This window comes from Cyprinodon tularosa, unplaced genomic scaffold (genome assembly GCF_016077235.1).
Source record: "Cyprinodon tularosa strain WSP-4 unplaced genomic scaffold, ASM1607723v1 ctg270, whole genome shotgun sequence".
Taxonomy (NCBI): Eukaryota; Metazoa; Chordata; class Actinopteri; order Cyprinodontiformes; family Cyprinodontidae; genus Cyprinodon; species Cyprinodon tularosa.
The window spans coordinates 122,519-138,066 of NW_024038975.1; the positions used below are offsets into that span (position 1 = coordinate 122,519).

General features: G+C 38.7%; 1 protein-coding gene across 1 annotated transcript; it reads right to left on the bottom strand.

Annotated features, from left to right (window-relative positions):
* Nucleotides 1–5,489: 5,489 nt before the first annotated feature.
* Nucleotides 5,490–14,940, bottom strand: nxpe3 (neurexophilin and PC-esterase domain family, member 3). The gene is made up of 6 exons (XM_038289655.1): nt 14,782–14,940; nt 12,157–12,333; nt 8,648–9,429; nt 7,412–7,479; nt 7,117–7,338; nt 5,490–7,044 (listed from the first exon to the last, which is right to left on the bottom strand). The coding sequence occupies exons 2-6, from the start codon at nt 12,247–12,249 to the stop codon at nt 6,482–6,484; spliced, it is 1,728 nt and encodes a 575-aa protein (XP_038145583.1). The 5' UTR covers nt 12,250–12,333; nt 14,782–14,940; the 3' UTR covers nt 5,490–6,481.
* Nucleotides 14,941–15,548: the final 608 nt, after the last annotated feature.

Sequence of the window (15,548 nt, forward strand, 5' to 3'; positions counted from 1 at the left end):
ATAATAATTAAGAAATGCAGGTTAAGATTTCCAATTTTTTAACTTAAAAGGCCTTCAGTCAAGGGTGAACTTTATGATGGACCCGTAGTTACTGGACCCGAAGGCTTTTGTTAGGTTTTTATATTTGACTAAAAATGAGCCCAAACGTAAAGCAAAGCCGCATATTTATTAAATGTTTTCCTAATATTGAGTATGCAATACTAATATTTATATTTTTAGACGGACACCTTTTAGAGCCTCATTTATAACGTACTCAAAAAAACATGAATATAAAATATATATATCTTAGAAATGACCACTAACAGCCAATGCTATTGATGATACATTCATTGTTTACACATCTGTGATTAACCTCCTTCACAAGCAGCAGGATCTAGATTTGGGCAACTTTTATTGTCATTTTATATACACAGTGTGTTTTGTTTTGCACAGCTCTTATGACATTTCTATTTCTTAAAGTGTAGCATTGATCAAATTTAAACTGTGGGAGAAAAAATGGCGCAAAAACGCATCGATATGGAAGCAGTATTTTTGGTTGGTGTTAACAGTTTGCTGCAGAGTCTGTGACATGATTTAGAGTTTTCTTAACAGCTCAGCTGTCTGATGGCGGTGGGGAAGAAGCTGTTGCTGGAGCTGCATCGAATGCTGCTTCCCAGAGGGAAGCAGGGAGAACAGTCCATGGTCACTGATGTTATGGGCTGGAATGAAATATCTTTTATGGAGACAAAAGGGCCACAGATGATCCTCTCTCCTGTTCTTACCACTCTCACTTTCTTCCAGTCTGAGGCGCTGCAGCCTCCACACCACACAGTGAGACAGCTGGTCAGAACGCTCTCTATGGTGCTTCTGTAGAAGGTGGTGAGGATTGGTGGGGGCAGGTGGTCTCTCCTCATCCTCTGCAGAAAGTATAAGCATTTCTGTTTCCTTTTGACCAGTGAGGAGGTGTTTACAGTCCAGGTGAGGGTGGCTGTGATGTGCACCCCTAGGAATTTGATGCTGCCGACCACCTCTACACTAGTGGAGCGTGGTTTGGCTGATTCTTCCTGAAGTCAACAATGATGTCCTTAGTTTTCTCCACATTCAGGATCAGGTTATTGTCTGTGAAAAAGCCCAACACCGTGGTACCATCTGCAAACTTCACGATGTGGTTGGTGGTGAACCTGGGGAAGCAGTTGTGTGTCAAAAAACAGCAGGGGGCCGTTTAGATTTTTTTCCCCAAAATCTGCTTATTGAAAGTTATATTTCATCCATCCATCTTCTCCCTCTTATCGTGTGAGGTTTCGTGTGGTGCCAGTGCCCATCTCCGGCAGTCTACAGACGAGAGGCGTTGTACTGTACTTATTTATAGATGGTTTTTGCAGTGCACAGCGGCACACAACCATGCACACACACACCTAAGGACAATTTAGATATGCCAATTAACCTAGCAGTCATGTTTATAGACTGTGGGAGGAAGCCGGAGTATCCGGAGAGAGATGAGAAAGATGTTCTGACATATTGTGAACTAATTCAGTAAGATATAAAAGCTTCTCACATGTAGGATGTAAGCTTTTATACATTTTGGGATGAAAATTACAGAATTTACAACAAATTGCTGCATAAAGATGAACGGTTTACTTTTTTGATTCAGCCTGAACTTTTTGCATTGATTTTAATTAAATCTGGTAGACCAGGGGTTCCTGGTCATCAGCATTTAAACCTGAATATTTAAGGAAGTAAAAGTGAGATGTAGGCTTTTCTTAAGATAAAATCTATGTGTGCACAATTATTGGGCAACTATTGCTGTGCAGAATTATTATGCAACTACATAAAAAATATATATATTTTTTCTATCCCACATTTTTATTTGAATCCATTAAAGTGAGAATAATAAACATCTCATGATCTACAAATAAAGTCAGTGACCAATATATTCAATAACAGTAACCAGCCTTCCATTCATACAGTCTGTCAGCTTCTTGATCTGTTAACGATGTGAATCTGTCGTTTAGGAAGGGCTCACAAGTTCTCAAAAGGGTTCAGTTCAGGTGAAGAGGGGGATCAAGTCATTAGTCTTTTCTCTTCAGTCCTTTACTGATGGATGCCGTGGATTATTGTCCTGCATAAAAACCAATGTCTTCTAAAAACCGCCTATCATCTTGGGTGTTGAGTCCATCTTTAACCTGTAAAGGTCCAACCAAGTCATCTTTAATAATACCGGCCCACACCTGGACCCCACCTCCTCCTTGCTCACCTCCTATGTGATGTGGAACTTAGCTTCGCATTTGATTCTTCTCAAAGCTTTGGCAGTTAATTTGCTTTTTTTTTTAAATTTTTTTTAACGCAAACGAAAAACGTTTGATGGATCTGTGATCACACCCCAATCAATAGTTTGGCAGTTTCAGCAGTGCTGCATCAATTTGTAAGTCTTTTACAATGTTGGACTTGTCAGTCACTTAAATCTCTTTTCTGGCCCATTTTGCCTCCTGAGAAAAAGAAACTACTTTACTCTTGATTTAGGTTGTTGATCTCATTCAGCCTTACACAACTATACAGCTGATTGGCTTATAACCAATGAGCATTCAAGTTTATACAGCTTGAAGAAGGAAAAAAGGCATAGAAATTATGATACACTTGCCTATTATTTGTGCACACGGGTATGTGGTGACAAGGACACACCTAAAGGACAAAGGTACTCGAGGACTAAGGTTAACAACCACTGATCTAAAGAACACCAATAAGGCCACAGTTTGAGGGTAAAATAATTTCTGGGGTATCCTTATCAAATCTAGACAACAATTAGATTTAGCTGCTTTGAAATGAACTAAAACAAGCTGTTGATGCTCCAAAACCCTCCAAAGGTGTTCTGTTAAAACAATTCCTCAGGGGTTAGGTCCAGCTGTTTTCAGGTGGGAAGGGGAAATGGGCAGGGCTGCCTCTTTTTGCCGCTTTTATTCAGTCTTGCAATCAAACCACTGGATGAAACAATTTGTAGTGACCCCACTGTATTTGGTGTCAACACTGATCGGGTAACCCATATAATTTCTTTATATGCCGACGATGTTCTGTTGTTTCTCTCCAGGCCTACCACTTCAGTTGAAAGAGTCGTTGCAATTATTAATCCGTTTGGCTCATTTTCCCCTTGGGAAGACAATGTTATATACCTAAATCCCCCTTAAAGTGGTTCCGTGTAAGATTTAAATATCGGCATATTTGTCACACCTGTCTTCAATCAGATGTTCAAAACAAACTTTGTCCCATTATTTGAAAAAAATAAAGCCAGACCTTGAACGCTGGAATTGTCTTCCTATATCTTGGCTGGGCAGAATTTCACTTCTTAACCCTTTAAAGGGCAAGTGACCATTGATCACCTGCATACCCCTTAGAAATGGAGCCCCCCTGTCCCTCAGTGAGGTCTAGAAGCACAAGATCTATATCCACCCATTCAGCAAAGGTACTGCTACATGGCTTTACATTTTATTTTGGCATTTGACCAATTAGATGAGCCCTTGAATGATATATTACCTACTGCAAATTAAGTTGGAAAAAGAATAACAAGTCAAGAAAAAAAGGTAAAAAGCTAATTGAAAAGTTAGAAAATAAAGCTAAAGGGTTAATAAACCTCTAAGGTTATGTTATACCTATAAAAAAATGTGTTTCTTTCCCTCTCAGAGTGTTTTTCATGAATTTCTTGTAGAAGCACTTTTTTTTTATTTTTCTTAATATAGTTGGGCAAGTTGGTGTTTCTTGTTATTACATTGACATTAATTCTTGCCATCAAAATATCCATATTTTTTAAATGTTACAAAGTTAATAAGGTCTTGTCTTGGATTCCAATAACATATAAGGTCTTGTCCTGGATTCCAATAACACACTACAAAAATTATCTAAAAATTAGTGAAAATGTCTTAAAATACGTGTTTACCCTTAATTTGAGTACGTAAATAGGAAAATCTCCCAATGGAAGGAACATTTTTATCCTTAAAATCTGATTATTTGATATTATGCAATTGAAATAGGAAACTGTACATTTCCCCTTACATGTAAATGGTCTTATTCCATTTGCAAAGTGTCTCACTTACCTGCTCAATTCAAGAAAAAATGCACTTATTTTAAGAGAAAATTACTTAATTTAGATATTTAAAGTCTTTCACTGAGTGCCCTATAAAGGGTTAAGATGAACATTCTCCCTCGCTTGTTGTACCCAATTAGAATGATTCCTATTTTGTTTACTCAGAGCCGGATCCACATATAAAAGAGTTGGTTTGGTTCCTTTACATTGGCCAAAAGAAGGGCATTCATAAACATGTCAACATTACAGAGTATTTCCTCTTTAGGCTGTCTTTTTAAGGAGGGGATGCTCTTATATTTTAATCAAGTTGTGAAAGCCTACAGAGTTGTGAAAAACAGCCTCGTATGTTTCTTCCAGACAAGAGACTTTATTAATAAAGAAACAACTCTACTCAGGGACAGTGGGGTTTTGGGCATGGAAAAAATGTTCTTCGGAACTCGTGAAGTGTCACTCAGGATACGCTATAAAGCATTAAAATAAGCGTAAGCATCACTTATAAACTCTGGCCCAGGCCTGGGGAGGAGCTGAAGATTACTAATGAAATATGGAGCAGTATTTGAAACTCTGCCAGAAAAATTACTACTTGTTATTGCTCCTGGGGTTTGCAACTTAAGTTACCCCATTGGGCTCGCCTGGCCCCAAAACGGATGTCAAAGTTTAAACCAGGATCTTCTTCACATGATGGCAGCCTTACACACTTTCTCTGGTCATGCCCCAATATCCAGATATATAAGGAGACTAGGAAAATCATTAAAACCATTATTGATCTCAATCCAGCGTCTCTTCTCCTTTGTCTACCAAATAAACATATCCAAAATCAAAACAAAAGCAAATTGTATAAAGTTCTATTTTTCTGTGCTCAAAAGAATATTTTGTTACAATGGATTTCTAATAAATCTCCTACTATTTTTGGGTGGAAGGAGCTTATTTTGGAATATATCCCTCTCGATCTTCTAACATGCTTCGTCCACTTTAAGACTGACACTTTTGGACACTATGGAAGCCCTTCTTGGACTATGCTAAAGGACACGTCTACCAACCTGTCTAAAATGCTTCGATCTGGATTCTACAATGATGGAAGTATGTATGCCCCCTATCTTATCTTTTCTGCACTGCTGAGCTTGTGTTCTGTTATATTGTTGTTATTAAAAAAAAACATATAAACGTACCTATAAAACTTGACAGTGGTTCAAACAAAAACAAAAAATCTGTATCTTTATCTATTAATTTACTTGCTTATTTAAAAGGGAACTATTTAAGTTGATTAACAAAAGTACAAGTTTACATGTAAATATGCCAGATTATAAGCCCTCATGTCTATCTGCTGTCCCCTTTCAGGGTTTATTAACTCAGGTTTTCTTATGTTAAACTACTTTGATGTTAAAGTTTTGGTCATCTTAAAACACTTTGTAAAAAAAAAAAAAAACAGAAGAATAAATCTATGAGAAAAAAAGTTTTTATAGCACCATTAGCTTTTTTCCACCACATCCTTATGTAAGACAGTCAGATCATTTAAAGATTTCATACACAGGGACATTTTCGTACCATTTTATGATTTTACTAATCTTTGCTTTGTAATTCCGTCAGATTACTAATTCATCTTTTATTTCAGCTTACATTTTGTACAAAGGAATTGCGATAAAGAAATTCAGATAGACTTCGACTTTATTAATCCCTCTGGATGTCTTGTTCAAGCTCCAGCAAAACTCATGATGATGACTGGAACTTCAGCCTTGAGAGTTTCTAACAAAGACTCTAAGGCAGAGAGTAAATTAACAGTGAACAAAAACAAACGTGTCTGATTGAATCTAAAAGGTTGACCGTCTCACCTTCCTCTGGATGTTATGTAAACAGATTTGCCATGCCCCCCCACCATCCTTTCTTCTACATCTGGTTTCCAGGAGCCGCTAAGGTGGACCTGATGGACACTAGATCTCAGGAATTATGGCTGGGAGGGGGCTCTGGGCTGTGCTCATGGATTTATTCTCAAACGTACCAACAATATGTAAGAAACATGTACCCTGAAACCTTTATCATCAAAGATGAAGACCAAATGCATCTTGGATGGCTGTTCTGGAACCTTTTTCGTTGTGCTTGACAATGACAGTAAAGGCAATTTAATATAGAGATAAATAGTATTGACTGCTCTGACTCAGGTCATCATGGATACAGAGGCATAAATAAAGAGGCATTAATGACCTGTAAACGGAAGATCGCTTTGGCATCAACGACAGATGAGGAATGGACGCCATAGTCTTTGGCATTTCTGAAGCAAAACGAATGCAGTAAGGAAAATATAAAAACATCCACTAACATTTGGTAGATTTCTTAGTAAGGTTAGCAGCTTCGGGAGGCAGAACAGAATAATCTCTGTTCACATGGTTTCCTGTTCCCTTTGACAATTGATCCATTCATTAAAAGTCTCAGCAGCTATGTTTGGCTCCTCTTTTCCTCAGGGCAGACATAAGACAGAACCATGTCTATCATGTTCTGAACGATGGGCTGAGCAGGATGGAGGGCGTGTGGGAGGTGGTGAGCCAAAGTCATTTCCCAGGCGTCCACCATCAGAACGTCCAGCCCCCTGAACATGGCCTTCAGCACCGCGTCCAGCTGCAGGGAGAACCAGTCGCTGTTGTAGAGGCTCACTTCCTCATCCATAGCTTGGAGGTTGGCCGATCGGATCACCACCAGCGTCCCCGGCGCTCGGCCCTGCAATTTCAACACCGCTCGGCGAATGTGCCGCAGCCGCCTGATGTACACCTCCACAGGGAAGGTGCTGAAGTGGGCCCAGATGCTGAGCACCACCATGGTGTTGGGGCCCCCAGAGAGGCCGTCCAGCTCGTTGGAAACATAACGCAACTCGCTGGACAGGACCGTGGAGAAGCGGATAGGCGGGCCATGGCAGCGGTAATTTAACAGGATATTATGAGTTGTATCCACCGCCATAAAGGGCCCCACATTTTTAGGACTGTTCAGGTTTATCTCCTTGATTTCTGGGGGGGAAAAAAATAAAAGTTACTTTAGGAGAGGGAAGGAAAGGGGAAAGGAAAGGAAGAGCGGTTCACCTGGTGCAGAGGCAATAAGGTACTCAAACCACTGTCGAACGGTGGAGTCTCCGTACATGTTGACCACCTTGTTCCTCAAACATTGTCTGATTGCAGCCGAATCGTTAAAGTGACGCATCGTGGCCCCCCCCAAAGGCCTCCACAAGTCTTTGAAGTAATACCCGGAAGGCGCGAGCTGGACGGTATCTGTTTTTACTGAGCTGCCTTTCCCTTCAACGTTATCTGTTACAAAGGAAGATAAGAACCAATAAAGTCAAAATAAAGGCAAAGCTGGATCGAGAGGTGGAAACTTTACCTTCAGGAGGCAGAATGGTGATTCTATCTTTTCCAGAGGCTGGAATGCGAACTTTGATGTTTACACCGCTGAGAAATAGACATTTAAAACAGATAAAAGCCATGTGAGAACAACAATAATAGGCACTAAACCAAGTGAACTAGTTTATAGAAAACAACCCTCCACCTAAACTCATCACTCTTTGCAGATTCTTTACAAACCATTGTAGAGATGCCCCAACTGACTTTAGAGGCAGCCAAAATTGGTCCATTTAGAGTAAAAACAAAAAACATATCCTTAAAACCAGAACCAATTTCTACAACTTTTTTACTGTACCTAAGGAAATCTACAACTAATTTATTTAAAGGGATAGTTCGGTATTTTTGACATGAATCTGTATGGCATCCCCATCACCAGTGTCATGCAATCACACTGACTTACCCCTGGCAGCGTCCTGTGAGCAGAGTTCTCGTCCAGTTTTGGTCAAGCCGAAAGTAGTCCGGCAGGTTTGCTAGACCCAGCGAAATAAAACGTTTCTCTTCCCAAAACATTATGTGTTCGAAAGAGTGATATTTTTGCATCCCAAAAACATTGTAGTGGAAAAAGTCACACGTCGTTATCACTTGGTCCTACTTTCTCTCTGTTCGTATCAGTGCGCGCCGTCATTCAGACAGCTAGGGCCTACTAACCTGACAACAGCCAGATGCATGTCTCCCTCCGCCCAGCTAGGAGCTAGGCGGAGGGAGACATGCATCTGGCTGTTGTTGAGCTCGCTGTCTGAATGACGGCGCGCACTGATACGAACAGAGAGAAAATAGGACCAAGTGATAACGACGTGTGACTTTTTCCACTACAACGTTTTTGGGATGCAAAAATATCACTCTTTTGAACACATAATGTTTTGGGAAGAGAAACGTTTTATTTCGCTGGGTCTAGCAAACCTGCCGGACTACTTTCGGCTTGACCAAAGCTGGACGAGAACTCTGCTCACAGGACGCTGCCAGGGGTAAGTCAGTGTGATTGCATGACACTGGTGATGGGGATGCCATACAGATTCATGTCAAAAATACCGAACTATCCCTTTAAGGTTTAATGGGAAATCTTGTTGCTTTTTCAAAGTTTCCAGAATGTCTACAGCTTTTTATGTTATAATGATGCTTATGAAGTTTGTGGAATAGGTCTCTCCTGTTTCGGTAGTAAATATGTTTGCATGTTGATGGATGGATGCTGAAAGATGGCTTCTAAAACACAACAAACCTCTGAAGGAGCACGGCCTCCTTGTTGGTCAGAAGGTTTTTCAGATACCCTCCTTTAGCGTGGTTGATCCTGGTGTCACAGCTGAGCATCTTGGGCTTGTAGCAGTACCAGGGCTCGCCCGTGTACAGGTCTGTATAGTTGCACAGAGGATGCTGGTCAGAGGGTAAGCACATGTTGCAAATTGTGGTTTCCGACAAGAAGCCAAGGCGGAAAAGGCTCTTGAAGAAAACTCGGCGGGGCTGATGTTCCCTCAATTGTTTCAGGACGGCCACCGCCTCGCTGGGGTGCACCAGTGTTATTTCAATCCGCGCGGGCCCAGCCCAGAGCAGTGGGAACAAGGCAGAATAAATCCCATTCCTGTGGTCCACCACCGTGCCAGCTACACCCGCCCCCAGCTCCGGAGAATGCAGCCTGGCTAGTAGAAAATCCCCACCGTATCGCTTTGGACGACCCTGAAAGTCGTGGATTTGGACCAGAGCCTCCAGCTGGTCCCCAACGCGCCACTCTTTCCTTTCCTTCTTGGGTAGGATGGTGAAGGAGCTCTGAAGAGGGTTGCTAGTCTGGCGCAGGGCGGGTGGAGCGATGTGCGATGGAGGGCCGGGCCACTGGATCGAGTCCAGCAGGTAATGCTCCTCCAGTTCATCCTCAGGGGAGGGTTTCTGGCCCAGGTGGGCACAGAAGGTGAGGTTGTGATTGTACGAAGGGAGGTTCAATGTGAGGAGAGATGAGTGGAGCCTTGTCTGCAGCTGGTAAAGGGCTGAAACCGTGTGGCAGTTCCAACTCTAGAAAAGACAAAGATAACTGAATATTACGCACAGCCTGATACTCTGTGGAAATGTCATCGTAAAATATAAGACAATCATATATTCCAATCAAAAAGCCTCTTTCTCACTGCCATTTTCCCATCATGGCAGCCATGACTGTTCCTGGTTATTAAGGCTCCTGTTTGCTGGTCATCCAAGTCATATTCATTCCATTGCTTAATAGAGTAGCCAACAAAGCCTTGTTATGGCGGAAGAACAGGTCCAACTCTTAGAATGGGCAGGCTTTGCGATCGTTGTTGGCCTGTAATACCTGCAATACTGGACTATGCCTCTGAAAAGGGAGTCGTTAGGGTCCATTTTCAGGGAAGAACAAAGCAAGGCTGTCATTATTTGTACACGGTGAGTGAATCCTCTGTGGACAAACTATAAATGCCATGAGAAAGCAGATGATGTCTGAGACATTATATATACACAAATGGTCCGTAAACTGAATATATTCTACATTTTTATACTATTAAAGTATCTCAAACTATACTGAATACAAATTAATAATTATCCATTTATTTTCTTCCCTTTTTTTGATGTTACTTAAATATATGGAGAGGACAAATGAGAGGAGGTCAGTGAAAAATACTGACTGTCTTTACTTCACATGAATACTCATATCACACTGAGACCCCTGTAATTATTGTTTTTTCCTTGTATGGCAGAAAAATTTGAACATAATATTTTTGTCTCCATTTGAATTGGGTTAAATATTGGGCAATAATTGTTTGACCTTTTGAAGCCTTTTTTCCTTTTTGTCTTTTTTTACATTTGGACAGTGAAGACGTAAAGTTTTTATGATATGCAGTAATTAAGGAGTTTTTCAACACTTTCGTCATTTTTTATTAAGGTGAATGGTCTTTATTTTGGATTTAACATAATGCAAGGGGACCATTATGCTTTAGTGTTTTAAATAAAACCTACAGGAAAGAAATGAAGTCATTTTAAAGGGTGATTTCATCGTTCAAAAGAAAACTGTCTGCATTAATCCTTTTTTTGGCAGACGAAAACGCCATTGTCTGACTATTGCATTGAGTTGGGTCTGTAGAACATAGCCTGTCCGAGTGTAGGGTAATTTAAAGTGGAAATCCATCGGCTTATTTTGTACCCTGCACAGAAATACGTATACGTTTTGAAATGTAACTTTCTTGTAATCTAAGATACATTAAAGGTATAGTGGAGGATTTTTGCAAATTTTTGGAAAGACCCCCTCTTCACCACTTTTACAAAAAAATGCACATGCACAACCCTGTACCCGCTCCCAAGAGGAAACGCCTAATAAACACGTGCGAGAGTGTGCAGGAGTCCATTTTTCCTCATGCACTCTCTGTTTTAAAGTTGCTGTTTGCATCACTCTTACAAGCTTACTTTCCAAAAAAAGATTTGCAATTTTTCCACTATGTCAGACTCACCAGCGTAAGTGATAATGGTGACGAGCACGTAGGGCGACCTTATGGAAACATATCACTAGGATGATTAACAATTAGGAGGACCAATTATTTTGATGATCCACCCAGAAAAAGAACATCCTCCACTATACCTTTAAATGAATTTGATAAAAAAAACTAAAAACATTTTCTTGTTAATGTTTAAATTATTTATTGGGCTACATATCTCCCTGTATGGTGATGGCTAAAAGATGTGGAGGTAACTCAAGCTGCCCTTATTACTAAACGGGGAGATTCTTACTTTCTTTTTACTAAATTAATCTCTTAAAATGGGGCTGGGAGGGCTTACATATTTGCAATGAGGGGATAATTACCTAAACAACTGAGTGTGACCAGCATGACAAACTGATCTCTTATTCTGACGCAAACGCTGAGCTTCATGACAGCAAATAAGGTCTAAAGCCTCAGTCGTGGATGATCTAACTCTCAGGTAACATCTGCAAACATTTAAAATCCTGCAAGTCACAATGCAGCCAGACAGAAAGCTTAAGAGTAAAACATGTGCTTTGTTGAGCGTTCAGCCTTTCTGCATCTGCACACACCCTAAATGATCCCATGTCTCGACATGTGGTAAGCATTACATTTTTTTTATTAACAGCTTCCCACATCTCTGAGTTTTCAACTTCTTCGAAGAGCTTTTTTTTTGTTTAACTTGCGTGAAAATGTAAATTTTTTTAACGCGTAAAATTTATTCCCTTTTTGTTGTCTCGTATGGGTGAAGGCATGCACATGCAGCAAAACCTCAACTGCAAAATCATACAGGAAGTGAAATATATCTAACTACATATGGTTAGGCTTCAGGGGCTGGTTTTCACAGTGACAACTGGAACAAGCTAAATGTTATATTTAGAACGCAGTGTGCTTTTCTTTTCTATTATACATTTTAGCTTTTTTTCCCCCACAAAACTTTTTAGCAAAAGACCTGGGGGTCCTGCAGCTTAAGTTGTGAACTGTTTAAAAGAAAGGGATCTCTTTTTTAAAAATGTTCCCAAGTACGCAGTTTTAATTAGATCAACTTGTTCCTCTTTTTCCTTCTATATTTATGCTCTTTACTTGTTAATGTTACCTATTTAGGACGTTTTCTACATATACAAAAATTCCAAAGACATCAAGTGTGGCAAACAGCTAATTTTAGTGTTTAACAAGACCTACAATTAAAACTTAAAGAATAAAAATCCCTCTTTAGATAAGTTACATGCATCACATGGAGGCTGAATTGAGAAAAAAATAATTTCTTCACTTCTTTTCTCACCTCGATATTGTGGATGTTGCACAACAGGAAGATGACCCCCGACAGTGAAAGTAAGAGGAAAAGCAGAGCATATTTCGACAGATTTCGGCACATGGCGTCTTCCTTTTGTCTCTCATGATCAGGCCCTGTTTTTCTCCTGTATTTCACCACAGCAATGGCAAGATTTAATCCTGAGCTCTGTAAACGAGACGGAGACAGAACAGAATCATTATTTGTCCAGTTTGTGGAAACATAAATCTGAGAGCTTATTCTTTCTGGGTTAAGCGCACTAAAGATTGGATTAATACATTTATTCACTCTTTAATTTGGTCACATTTTCTATAATCAGTGACCTGCAACATGTGGTTCCAGAGCAGTAAGCTCCTTAGACACTCAACAATGGCTGTTCATCACTTTGGTTAAAAATAATAAGGAGCCAGCAAAAATGTGCACAAAACTAGACTAAACAAAATTCATGACTTTCTCAATTTTCTAATTGCACTAATTTTCAAAATACAAATATATACAGTATATATATATATATATATATATATATATATATATATATATATATATATATATATATATATATATATATATATATATATATATATATATATAAAAATATTTAGAAAGAAATATTATATAGCTTTCTATATAGCTTTTTTTTGAAGTGGGAAAATGTTTTTTAAACATAATCTTCCAAAAATATCAGCAATCTATTGTGTTACATATGTCATAGTTTTTTTTCTTTTTAAAAAGGTCATGCAATGTTAGCAGCTCTAATTGAGTTTTATTAGAGTTGAAGTCAAAAATCTTTTTTCATTTTTTTATTTACAAAATAAATTAAACTAATTATCATAAATAAAAAATGTATAACACAAATATATATATTTCTTTTTAAGGGGCAATTATGTTGGTTTTCAAGCTTAATCTTCTCAAAATATTAGGAAATCACTGAAAAATGTGTTTATTCTTTTTCCTCAAGTTTATTTTTCTTCATTTTAAAAAACAAACGCTGAAATGATACAATGCTTGTTTATAAATGACAAATCTCCTCTGGTTGATGTTTAATTAATATAAAAGTTATCTTTTTCTTATTGTTAAAAAGGTCATGCGATGTTTTGCAGCTCTAAACAAGTTATTAGCTTAAAATGAATTCCATATTGTCTCTAGCTTATATAAGGTTTGTGGAGCCCTGAACTATACGGTGCAACATGACAAAAATATTATTTTTGCAAATAACTTTTCAAAATGGGGGGAAAACTAGAAAACAACCCAACTGTTCAACAAACAGAATTTTAAGTATAAGTATTAAAACTATAATTAGATGATAAAAAGTATAATAGGATCATTTCATGAAATAAATAAATGAAAGCTTTACAATCCACTGTCCAAAAGTTAAAATGCAGTACTGTTTTATTATAGGATAGGAGCTGTTTAGGTTGCTCTGCTCTCATTTCTGCTTATGTCTCAGTTCAGGCTTTAATGGCACATTGGCCAGTCACATGAAAATCACACAGCGCTTCGTTTCAGAGACCTTGGGGATCAAACTGTTTACTCTAAAAAAAGAAAACTGTTACAAAACAGAGTGAACAATGGGTTTTATTGGCATCGTCACAGGGAAACGTTAACAGTCCTGGAGAAGCTTAGAAAAATCGTTCACCTCACTAATCTGACCTGTTTTCTTTCATCAGAACAACAACAACAACAAAAATGAGCTCACAATCCAGAGCAATTTTCTGGATCGCTATAGATTCTATTATTTCTACTTGTACTGGAGTTCAATATTTTGCTAATTTCCCACTCCTCGGTTGGTGTGTAAATTTTAGCATTATTGAGGATCTCAGAGATGGGCTAACATAGAAAATCACACAATATTTTCTTATTAAGCATTATATAAAACTATTTACCAAAAAATTTATCTAAATAACTAAAACACAAAACAAATATTTAAAAATGTATAAATACAGCATAATAACCAACAAAAATAGAAAGAGTGACAGCACAGTTAAATGAGACTAAAATATATATCTGAAGTGTTGAAAACGGAGTCCATTTTGACCTAATATCTAATATTGTACAAACCTAACCATTTATGTACTGTAATTTTTTTTATTTTTTTATGAATGACAGATACTTCATTGAGAAGGGCCCCAGAATTGGCCGTTTTTGCACCCAGGGGCCCTTTTCTCCTACCGTACAGCCTGGATAGAGGCGCAAAGGAAAAAGCTGCGGAGGATTACAGGCTCTTCCCCATGAGGAGGGTCTCATTGCTCTTCTGTTGTCGCAGGCTGACAGAATTTGGTATTTATATATTTGATAATAACCTTAACCATCAGCAAAGCAATAATAAAAATCATGTTTTTTAGAAAAAACCCACAAGACATATGAAGGCCGCTGATATCATCTCTAATAGCGCAGTTTACATTTACGGTAAACAAGCTAACGGTCATTTTCACATCCGAAGCGCTAAATATTCAACCTTAACCTGCTTCTATTACATTGACGGCAGCCAAAAACCTGAGCAGACAAACATTATTTTACACATAGTAATGTGCAAATCACATGCCTGAATTAAAAGAGCAAACAAAAAAGCGTTATTGTGTGAGAAGGGGGATAGATGTGTCACGTTGGCTTACTTACATGATTTCATGGTGTCGGACCGTGAGAAAATGACAAAGCTGAGCCAAGGAGACTGGAGGAAAAGCTTTCCGAGGATTGGAGGCAGCGTCCCCCCCCTCAAGATTCCTCCAATGGGGCCTCAGATGATGTGATGAGAGAAAACCGTGCTGAAAATGGCTGTTGAAGTGAGTTCAACTGCGCCCTCTGGTGGAGAAATTATGCAAAGCTAATAAAGACACAGGTCCTGCTGCTTTAATTACAGCAAAAAGGTAAAAAAAAAAAAAGTATTGACTTTTGCACAATGCCCTTTCCAGGTTTAAAAACAAATCATATCATTTTTTTCACCTCACAATAGCTTACCACTTTGTGTTTGTATTTCCAATGAGATTCCAATTAATATATATTAATGATTGTGGTCTTCATGACAGTATGTGGAGAAGGTCAACTTTGCCACTGTGTGTTTTATCTATTTATGCCTGACTGGGATTTTGTCCTTAAACATAATTCCCCTCAATAAAACATCTAAAAGCTCCTTTCATCAATATTACCTTTTTTGTTAACTAACAAGTCAATAAATAAATTAGGTGTATTTTTTATTTCAAGTGACCCTTGAGTTCTTTACTTCACATTTAATTAATACAAATTAATTCTGGGAGACCAGGTTCTGCTGGAGGTTTCTTCCTGTTAAGAGGGAGTTTTTCCTCTCCACTGTCGCTACAAGCATGCTTAGTGTGAGGGATCGCATTCGAGTCAGAGTCGATGCAATCAACTGGTTTTCCTTAGATAGA

Bases quoted from the DNA above. Each gene is read 5' to 3' on its own strand.
- nxpe3 (XM_038289655.1), bottom strand. From the start codon at position 12,249: ATGTGCCGAAATCTGTCGAAATATGCTCTGCTTTTCCTCTTACTTTCA. The intron at 7,339-7,411 runs GTAAAGTTTCCA...CCTTTGTAACAG, and splicing joins CACCATTCTGCCTCCTGAAG to ATAACGTTGAAGGGAAAGGC. The intron at 7,045-7,116 runs GTGAACCGCTCT...TTTCCCCCCCAG, and splicing joins CCTTATTGCCTCTGCACCAG to AAATCAAGGAGATAAACCTG.